We start from the raw sequence: 10,814 nt of genomic DNA, 5'->3' as shown, positions 1-10,814 counted from the left end.
CCTACTCCCGGCTCTGGGACAGACTGGCCCAGCTAAGAGGGACCTGTTGTCTCCTGTGCCAAGGACAGGGGCAAATCTCGGTGCTCCCTTCCTCCAGGTGAGTGTGGATGTGGAAATGGAAGCATCAGGGGCTGAGCTGGCTACGCCCTGCAGGTGAGGACTGATGCTTCCCCCTGGAAGCACAGCGAGGTCAAGGGCACCCAGGAGGGGGCCGGCTGCATGCTGGGACTACCCCGTGGCAGCCTCTTTGTATGCCAACGAGCACGTTCTGGGTCACACAGCCCAAAAGAACCCTACCCTCACCCCTCACCCCCAGGCGGTGCAGATCATGACCTGAGGGGGTCTGGGTCTGTGCCATGCAGACCCCACAGCTGGCCTGCATCAGCCCTCAGGAAATGCACCACAGCTGCCTCTGCCACCACCGCTGACAGACAAAAAGAAGGTTCTGCTGGGCCCTGGGCGAGGCCGCCACTGCATCCCAGATCCTGGCCTGAGCACCTTCTACTGCTCCTTGGCCTCAAACCTTGCCTTGTCAAATGCCTCATCCTGAGGCTTCATCCGTAGGTCAACCTTATTTACTGACTGGGCCTTCTTGACACCAAGCTCCCGCCAAACCCCAGTCAGACTACTCCCAACTCCTGCAGGCACTTAGGACCTGAAAAGTCCCCAGGAATGTTTCTGTCTCCTTCCCCCCAGTTCAAACCTCTCCCTGGTGAGTCACTCCTTGAAAAGGCCCTTAAAGGGGAGGGGCCCTGGGTAGCTCAGTTGGTTAAGCCTCCGACTCTTGATTTCGGCTCAGGTGTTGGTGCTCTTTACTTGGGTCTCCTCACTGTCAGCTACAGCGCCTGCTTGGGATTCTCTTCACCTCTCTCTCCGCCCCTCCTCAAGTTTTGTAAATGCTCTTTCTTTCTCTCTCAAAATAAATAAACAAAAAAAAAAAAGAAAAGAAAATGCCCTTTCACGGACAAACTCCTTGAGAACAGCCTCAGTGTGGCATGCTTGAGTGGGCATGGAGTCCCCAGAAGAGATGGGAGTGGGGGGAGCCCTGAGATAGATATAATTCATCCCAAACCTCTAGATATATGTTGGTGTAGAGGTAGGCGCAAAGGAGTGGAAAAAGCCCTGGTCCTGGCAGCGAGTGAGTTTTCTGGAGGAAGGGACACTTGGACCTTGAAAAGACAGTGGAGTATAGGTGTGGGGGACAGGCATTCCAGCCATGAGGCTCGAAACATGGGAGGCTTGGGGAATCCTGGAGACTCTGTCAGGGTGGTGGTTCTGCAATGCCCCCCACCCCGGTGCTTGTTGTCTGCCTCTCACAGCTGTGGGCTCTTGCTTTCTGCAGCCTCCCACATTGTGCTTGTTCATGGTCTAAAAGCTTCATCTGTGTGGAGGGAAGCCCAGGTCCGCTGTGCACTGGTTGCTATGCTCAGTCCCTTTAACCCCGGCCCCAGTCTCCGGCTCTCAGCCAGTTTGGACCTCCTTCACTGTACGCCTCCTCCAGGTCTTCTGCCACCCCATCTCGAACACTGGAAGCTCTGTGCCTTCAGTCCTCACCAGCGAGGCACAATGACCCCTTTGAATTCATGAGAGTCAGACTTGGCCAGTGTAAGATTTAGACTTTAAACTTGAGTTCTGAGGGCGCCTGGGTGGCTCAGCTGGTTAAGTGCCCGACTTCGGCTCAGGTCATGATCTCACGCTTCGTGGGTTCGAACCCCGCATCGGGCTCTGTGCTGACTGCTCCGAGCCTGGAATCTGCTTCAGATTCTGTGTCTCCCTCTCTCTCTGACCCTTCCCTGCTCATGCTGTCTCTATTCTCTCTCTCAAAAATAAATAAAACATTTTAAAAAATAAAATAAACTTGAGTTCTGGCCACACTTATGCTGCCTGTTCCATCCCACCTGTCCCAGATTCAGCCACAGCCTGTTAGCTTCCTTCAGGAACTTGCTTCCTCCTCCATCTGTTATAGTCCCAGTCAGGCAAGTTTCTGACTACCTTCCTGAGAGGCCACAGAAAAGGAAGACTAGCTTAGTTTATTTCCAGAGCCCAAGGCTCATGGCTGGGCTCATATAAAAAGGAATGTTTGCTGAATTAATCAAGGGAGTTAACAGCCTTGCTGCTTCCCTTTGTTACCTGAAGGGGCCTTTGCTCTTGGACACTAATTTCCTCACCTCATCCTTGCTTCACCTAGTCCAGGTACCTGAAGGACAATCATGTCTCCAACTCAACACCCTTGTTCTGTGTCCCACCCTGAATTTTTCTTATTCCTTCCATAGTGCAATTCTTGGATTTTTTTTTTCTTTAAAATAGCACTCTTTTTCAGTCCTTCAGTGGCCACTGTCCAACCCTAGCCCTACTCTCACCACTCTTGAATCAGAACACCTCCACTCAAGCCTACAGCATAGGCTCCAACATTCAAGTAGGGTGAGAGCTCCCCTCCAGGAAGCCTTCCCCTTCCCTCTTCGTGCGCGGGCACGCACACACACACACACACACATGCGCACACACACAAGCTGGTATGGGTAGCCTGTTTCCACTTAACTCACCTTCTGAGTTTTACATGTATAGGGTCCTCTACCCTTCTCCTTTTGGCAATTCACTGAGGGGCCACGGACATAGAGAGACCCTCTTTCATGATGAAACAGAGGATTTCTAAGGGAAGCAGGACACAGAACAAAGCATGAATACGTGGAAAGAAGAAAAAAGATGCTTTTTAAAAGTTTTTATTTCAAAAAATATAGCCGCAGTTAATTTCACATAAATATCTGGGGAGGGAAGGGGACAGGGATGTGGTGGGGGCTTGGCCCCTACCTCCTCTTCTCTTTCACACTGTATTGTAAAAGCAAAGGGGATGGCTAAGGAGAGAACAAGCAGAGGCAGCAGTCAGTGGGAGCAGTCTTCCCCAAAAGGACCCCTCAGCACATTCCTGCCCTGAGGACTGCCTTGGCCCTGGCTCACCTTGCCGAACCAGCGGGAGAGCCATATCTGCTTCATGGTCATGTGATCTGGGAGAACTTCATTGTCAAAAAGGAGCTGTACCTAGAAGGGAGATAGGGGGCAGTTTTAGGAACTCCTCTCTCCTGCAGGTCAAGAACTACCCTGGGCCACTACGGACTCTTCCAACTCCCTTTGAGCCTCTCCCTTCCTCCAAAAAACCGACTGTGGGAATACTCACGTGCTGGGGATTTAACATTAAGCGGTGACATAGGACCCTCCGGAGATGACGAACTTCAGCTCTAACAGAACATCTAACATATTTGTTCTGGGGATACGGACAGAAGGCAAGGTGTGTGAGGGAGGGGCCATGGGGAGGTGAGTCTCCTCAGAGAGGCCCTCCCCTCAGCCCCTCTCACCTGCAGGATGCTTTTATTCTTGTCCTTGCCAGAACTAGGGGGGAAACAGACACAGGTTAGGAGCCCTATCTTTCCCATCCCTCACCCAGAGCCATGAAATACTCTCTTCGAGGAAACAGACTTCGAAGACTCGAAGTGAGACTCCCCCTCATTGCTCACCCTCTCACCAAGCCCCTCCCAGGTTTTGGGTCACTGACATTGTCACGGCAGACAATTCATGACCTGACACTTACCTCAGCCGCTCCAGGCAGAGACTCAGCTGCTCATCATATCGATAGTAGTGGGCTTTAGAATGGTCGAAGCTGCTGAAAGGGAGGCCGAGGTTGCTCAGGGCTGGCTCTAAGAAAGAGTAGTGAGGAGAGTGGCACAGATTCCATACTCCTTTTTCCCCAGAGAGCAAAACTGGGCAGGAGGAATGCTCTGGGGGCTTTACCTCACCCTCCTGCTGCCAAGGGACATACCTTCCCCACTGGGCTGGGTGACCCGGTCCAAGCCTCGGGACTGGTAGAATTCTCGAATCCGTTTCTCTTCACCTAGAAGGGAGGGAGGGTGTGCGAAGTAAATATTAGCTCTCCGTCATACTTTGTCCCTCTCTGGATGTCAACCTCTTTACCTACAGGATTCCCACCAAAACCTTTGTCATCTCAAGCTGCCCCCCACCATCAGTCCTCTAGAGACCCCTCAAAGTGAGGTTGGTCACTCACTGTCTTGTAAGCCAGGCACTAGCTTGTATACGATGTCCTGCATGACCCGGTCCAGTTTGAGGTTGAGCAAGGGCTGTGTCTCGTGGATCTTGATGTTGCACATGGGGCAGTACTTACTGGTTTGGAGATATTTCACAATACAACTCTTGCAGACTGCAGGGGAAAAAAACAGGCTCTCTGGGAATGGGGTTCATGGTCCGGATAGGGTGTCTTGGTGGTAGGGTCAGGCAGCCAACAGTCTGGCAACCAGCTTGGTGGGGACTAGGGCCTGAAGAACCAGCCAGAGTCCAGGGCACTCACAAGTATGAAGACACTCTGTGATGGTGGTAGCATCCACGAAGTAGCCGGCGCACAGACAGCAGACGATGTGCTCATTCAGGTCTTTGATCTTTACTCGGACCTCCTCCTGCGGACACACTGCCCGTCAACGACCATACCCTCCAGCCCCAAATCATACGCCTTCCCAGCTGCAAAGATGCTTCCTTCATCACACCCCACGGCCAAGCCTCGCACCCTGCGCGATCCGCAGAGGATTCGCTCCCGGGAGCTGACACTCCCCCTCCGCCCAGCAGGGGGCTCCGCGCACAGCAGGGGCTCCTTTCCCGTGGACTCGTCCGACCTTCCTTTCCCAGGGGAGACTACACGACGTGGGCGGCACAATGCGCAAGCGTCCTAGCTCGAAGTTTGGCAACCCGATCGCAATCGCGCAGGCGCGCTGGGCACCCAGTCTCTGCGCAAGCGCACTGGGCGCCGGGCCAGCCACCGCCCGTCCCCTAGCCGGCCCCAGTTCGCACCGCTAGCCGACCACAGCAGTAACCCCGCCGCCCCTGCACCTCGTTCCGTAGCGGGTCCATCTTGTACACTGACTGGAGCTGGTTCCGAAGCCTCATCGCGATCGCAATCTGGCCCCCCTGAGGAGACGCCATCTTAAAGGCTGATCCCGGCCTGCCACTTCCGGTGCCGCCTGCAGGGCGGGACTTGTCGCCCAGCAACGAGGGCTTAGGTCTTTTCGGATTCGCTGACCCTCTGTAAGGCCCCGCCCATGTCCCTTTCTCCCCGTGTGCTCACCTGAGCCCCACTGGCCCCTCCCCCTCCTCAATCCGTAATTAGGGAGTGGGGGGGCGTGGGAAGGGGGTCCTATCTCATTGACCTCTTGTAGTAATCATCATAATAGACCCTACCCGACCGCGGGACTAACTTTTGGAGCCCGAAAAGACTGCTCCCATCTACCCCAAAGGGCCCTGCGGTCTCTGGCAGCCGCCACTTAGGGTCGTCGATCTTCTGTGACCACGACCCTGCTAAAGAAGCCCCTCCGGGGTCTTCTCCTAGTAAAGTTGCCCTCGTCGGCTGACGCGTCCGCGTTACGGAGCTTCATCCGGATGGCAGGCCTTCTCCGGCTCCACGGCGGGAGTTTCTCGCGGCTTTGCGGAGTCTCGGAGAGGGTGGCAGGGAGGGAGGGNGGCAGAGTCTGGTTAATGATGATGATTCAATCATCGGCGCCTGCGGAGGCCTGGGACAGACTAATGCAGAGCAGATGCCGAAGGAGGAGGGGAGGAGGACTAGGACACTACCGCACACAGACACGCTGAAGCAGCGAGCGCCTGCAGTAGCATAGGCCCAGCCCCGAACTTGGAGAGGACGCAGGAGCTCTAGACCGTGTCCGCTGCCATCCTTAGGTGCTTCCAGTCCCAGGTCAGGGATTAAAAACCAAGGATAAGTTTACTATGAAGTATTAGCATCAAGTGCAGTGGCAGATTCAAGGGAGAGACTCCAAAGGAGACCACCAAAAGCTTTCTGGAAGAAGTGAGACTTTGGGTGGTCACAGTTCAGAGAATGGGAATGGAGTGGGTGAATAAGACGTGTGGTGGAAATAGAAAAGAAAGGCAGAGTCGAGGGGATCGACCAGAGGGAAGGATGGGAAGAGGCAGAGGTGTGAATGTGAGAGTAGTGATACAAGCGGGCCTAATGGAGCTGGGACTTTAGCCTGAGGGCAGTAGGGAGTGAGCAGACCATTTTTTGAAGGGAGGGAATTACTCTATGAAAGAAACATTTTGCTCATTTATCTTCTAGTAAATTGGAGTGGATAAGCAGCAAGAAGTAATGAGATTAGTGATTTTTAAATCACCCCCTTCTCACTACATCCACTGCTTACCTCCCTAGCCCAAGATATCATTGTCTGTCCTCTGGATGATTGATTGAAGTGGCTTCTTGCCTTTCCTTGCTTTAACGTTTCCATATGAATAAAAAAGGATATAAGTTTTTGAATTGCTGGCTATGTTTATTATCTGTGGTGGTTTCATGTATGTATACATACGCTTTTGTACACTTTATTGTATGTTTTACCCTAAGAAGCCTGTTAAAAATAAAAAAATCAGGTGTCTTTTCCTTAACATTTCAATAGCTTTCTTTTTCAGCATAAAAGCCCAAGTCATTACAATGCTTCAAGGCTTTGCGTGGTCTCTCAAATCACTCAGTCTCTCCAGCCATGCTGGACCCCTCACTGTTCATTGCACAGATAACACCAAAATATACTTGCATTGTCCCCAACTTGAAATGCTCAGATGTTCAAATGGCTCCTTTCTTCTTCCAGATCCTCACTCTGTGAGGCCTTCTGTGATCACCTTAGAGAAATCACAACCCCTACCCTTTCACTTCTCCCCCTCCTTTTTTTTTTTTTTTGTGCTTTTTTTCCCTTCTTAGCATGTATTATTATTCAATATATATGGTCTGTTGTTTTACCTGCCTCCCCCATTAGAACATGAGCTTTGTAGGGGCAGGATTTTTTTTTTTCCTGTTATGTCTGCAGCTATATATCCAGTGCCTGGTGCATGGTAGGTATTCAATCAAAATTTTCTGGATGAACAAATGAATGAATGTAGGTGGTGGTGGTGATGGCCTAGATTATCAGTGGAAATGGAAAGGAAGGACCGTATCTGAAACATTTCCAAAGAAAGCATTATAGGAGGGAGTGGACAGGGAGCTTGCAAGGGAGCATGTCCTCCAGTCTGGTGGATTGTAAGGTGGCTGCAGCAGAGGCAAGCAGAGCTGGCCAGAAGGTCAGGACAGAGAGGCTGAAACACAACAAGTGTTAGAGCCAACACGGTTTCGGAGTTTTATGGGTGGATATAATAGATGGGGCTATTAGAATGAGTGAAATCTGAGCAGATGTAGAGAGAGGGAAAGCTGAAGTCTGAGATCTAAGAATACTCAGTCGGTCTTCAGTGGAAAAAGCAAAGTCAGTGGAGAAAAACCATAAGCATTAACTATGAAAATCTAAAGAAGTAGATTAAGACAATATTACATAAACCAAAAGGGACATTTCAAGAAATAGCTGGTGATCCAGAAAGTAAAACATGTCAGAGAAGTCCTCAATATGGACACTGGAGCTCTTTAAAAAAGAGTGTAGTGAAACCAGGTTGTCGTATAAAAGAATAAATGATGAGGGGGTGCCTGGCTGGGTCAGTTGGTGGTAGAATATGTGACTCTTGGTATTGGGGTTCTAAGTTCAAGCGCCACATTGGGTGCAGAGATTAGTTTGAAAATAACTAAAAATTAAATAAAAAGAAACGATGAGGAAGTGGAGGCAGTGGGTGTGTGTGTGTGCTGTGAGGGGGGGGAAGGTGGTACTGGGGAAAAGAAAAACAGAATCTCTCTTGGAGATAAAAATCTCTCTTGTACAGATAAAAGAGACCTAAGACAGCTGGGGGGAGGAAGGCCTAAGCTAATGACAGAAATCGTGACACAGGAGTGGGGACCATCTCCTGGGAAAGACACTGCACAAAAAGCAGGAAGGAAGGAAAGGCACAGGCTGGGAACGTGCCTCTTCCTGTGAAGCTACAAGCTTGAAGGCCTGACAACTTAAAGAATTGGGGACCACCGGAATGCATGTAGGATATGGGGAGACGACAGATGCAAAGCAGTGTGTAGGGGAGGTGGGGGTTCTGACCTCAGGGCCTCCATCTTAGATATAAACTCAAAGAAACCACTTTTTCCTGAGAATTGGGATCAGAGATGTGGAGACAAGCAAAGAAATTCCTAGGACTGTGACTGACAGAATTGAATACATTGTTTTTTAAATGAGGCAGTAATTTTTTCTGTAACTCCCCAGAAGACATGTGTAGATTACTGGGTTTGAGACCATTCTCCTGCCCAAGGATCAGTTGGGCAATCTCTGGGAGGCAGTGCCATCTGTGCTGACCTTAAAAGGCAGGATGAACACTCAGCAGGTATACAGGTCTGCACGACGTTACCTCTTCCTCTCTGATTGATTCATTCAAAAAGGATTTATTCACCTTGATTGGAGACACACTAGTGCCTACCCTTTACTCAGAGGCCCACCCGCTAGAGTGGGTAAAGGGACTGGCAGATTCCTAACCTGCAGGCCAGTTCCTTTCAAAGTCTTTATTTATGTTGCTGGCTCCCTGGCTCCCTAGGCTCTCTGTTTTCGTTCAGGGGATCCAGTCCAAGCTGTCTCCGAGGTTTTCCCTGGATAGCTGAAGTCTCATGCTCCCTCGCGGCCCCACCTCTCTACTGCTGAGAAAAGGTGCTTCGGCTTCTGTGAAGGGCTAGGGGAGGTGATAATGGTTGTCTTTTCCACCAAGATAATAACACAGCTGCCAAATTGGCAGGATTCTCTGCCCCCCCCCCCCCATTCAGAAGGGGCTGTTGGCAGGGTGGGGAAAGGACTGGAGAAATTGGATAGTGGAAGTGGACAAGAAATTGGGGGAGGATGTCACATATAATTAATGCCGGCCTCCTCCATGGTCCACTCCCTTCCGACTGAGGCTTCTGAGAACACTGAGGGCCTGGTGGCTTCAGTGGGGGAAAATCCACTCCCTTTTTTTTTCCTCTTCTTTATCTTCCTGCCCAGATGCCCAAATACCATGTTCCCTGGAGAGAAAAGACCCCTCATCCTGCCTCAGGCGCCGGGCTGCAGCCCATCTGCTGGGGGAAAAGGAGGGACAGAGTCTTTTACCGGGAGATTCTGGAGAATCAACTGGAAGATCTGTGCTCTTAGGGAGGCTCATTTACGAGACTTAGAAGGCATTTCGGCGTACACGGGTAACAGGCAGCCTGGAGCCTGGAGCGGAGCATCCAAGCGGGCTGGAGTCTAGGGGCTAGGGCTGGCTCAGCAGGGCGGGGTCCTTAGGCCACCACGTGTCCAAGACAGGCCGAGCGGCTCATCAGTGCCCACCCGCCTCGGAATGATAGGAACATCCCCCTCCCTGCGCCCAGTCTCACCGGCTCGGAGGCGCCAGGGCCCCCCCGGGGCCGGGGCGGGCCGGGGAAGGTAATGTAATTCCGACCCAGCTAACCCGATTATGGCGGCCTGCACCGGGCCGGGCGGCGGCGGGGGCGGGTCTACGACGCAGGGGCCCGCCGGGCCGGGTCCCATCCCGGGAAGGACGCAGAGTTCACACACTCCCAGCTCCTGGGTCCGCAGCCAGAGGTCACAAGGTCACCGAGAGGCTTCAGTCTTTCCCCACCTCCCTTCTCTGACACACTCCAGGCACAGTTTCTGGGGCTTGGGTGGGGTGTAGCGTCTGTGAGAAATGAGGCGGCTGAATCCCCCCCGAAGGCTTCGGTGAGGACTCGCGTGTGGCCTGTGGCGATTTTGTCCTCCTACCTTTGGGGGTGGGGGGAGTGTGTGAGAGGAGAGTTTCTCCGCGCAGAGTGGAGAGGCAGAGTCCCGCATAGGTGGTCCCCTGCCGGGGGCGGAACGCCAGCCCCAAGCTCTCATCGGCCGGAGTTGGCCGGGCTTGGCTCAATGGTCCGCTCTACATCGATTTCAGAAAATCGACACTCTCAAGAAACACAGGGCACCAATTGCTGGTGCTCCCGGAAGGAGGTAGGGGCCCTACGGCAGAGGCCGGGAGGTGCACCAGGATAGCTGGCCCAGAGAGGTTGTTTCCTGCCCTAGCCCACCAGACGCGCCCTGCCACTCCCTGCCCACACCTGTCCTCTTCCCGGGCCTCCAACTCGTCGGCGCCGTTCCCCAACCGCTTCCCATCGCAGCCAGGAAGCCACAACGAGATTGGGTCTTCGAGGGCACTGAGGCGGGGGCCACAACGAATCCGAGAGTCGGCAGGCAGGACCCATCGCGAGGCGAAGAGTGGGGGCTGTGGGAAGAGGCACCTGCGAGGAAGCCCAAGGCAGAGGCCGGCGAGGATGGAGCTGCTGTGCGCATCTCGGCTGACTCAGCGCGCAGTGGTCCATGCTCTGGCCCCTCCCGTGCTGAGCCTGGTCCCTAACACCCTTGCCACCTCCCCCCTTCCCCCCACCACACCCGCTCGCCACTCTTCCCCGCGTTTCACACAAACAGGCGTCTCTTTCCCTTTAACGGGTCCGGCCCCGCCCCTGCCCTACCCCCAGCCCCCACTGCCCACCCAGTGCTGATCTGTCAGTCACTGCCCCAGCCCCAGTCGGCCAACCCTCTCCACCCTGAACTCGGGCAGAGGCCCCGGCAGCCTAGCGTCCATCTGCGCTTCAGAGACATCAAGGGCACTCCTGGCCCCCCCGCCGGTCGCGCTCCCCCGGGATGCGAGTCCCTGCGCCGACGCCCGGCAGAGGCCGGCACGGGCGCGGCTACTCCCCGTGCACAGCGATGAAGCTGTCCCGGGGGTCCCGGGGACCCGCCGCGGCCAGCTCCGCGGGCCCTTGAGGCCGTCGCCCCGAGCGCTCCGCAGCTGGGCTCCCAGAGTTGCCTGGGGCGCCCTCCCCAACCGCCAAAACCTCCTGCGGTCCTCCTTGACCCAGACCC

General features: G+C 53.8%; 1 protein-coding gene across 1 annotated transcript; it reads right to left on the bottom strand.

Moving 5' to 3' along the window:
- Nucleotides 1-2,704: 2,704 nt before the first annotated feature.
- PCGF1 (polycomb group ring finger 1) lies at nucleotides 2,705-5,038 on the bottom strand. The gene is made up of 9 exons (XM_077766237.1): nucleotides 4,888-5,038; nucleotides 4,355-4,460; nucleotides 4,055-4,207; nucleotides 3,812-3,883; nucleotides 3,584-3,689; nucleotides 3,351-3,384; nucleotides 3,173-3,259; nucleotides 2,956-3,036; nucleotides 2,705-2,852 (listed from the first exon to the last, which is right to left on the bottom strand). The coding sequence occupies exons 1-9, from the start codon at nucleotides 4,978-4,980 to the stop codon at nucleotides 2,805-2,807; spliced, it is 780 nt and encodes a 259-aa protein (XP_077622363.1). The 5' UTR covers nucleotides 4,981-5,038; the 3' UTR covers nucleotides 2,705-2,804.
- Nucleotides 5,039-10,814: the final 5,776 nt, after the last annotated feature.

This window comes from Crocuta crocuta, unplaced genomic scaffold, assembly GCF_008692635.1.
Source record: "Crocuta crocuta isolate KB4526 unplaced genomic scaffold, BGI_CrCroc_1.0 scaffold113, whole genome shotgun sequence".
In the NCBI taxonomy this organism is placed as follows: Eukaryota; Metazoa; Chordata; class Mammalia; order Carnivora; family Hyaenidae; genus Crocuta; species Crocuta crocuta.
The sequence above is the reverse complement of the archived record's forward strand: the minus strand, read 5'-3'. Positions and strand labels throughout refer to the sequence as shown.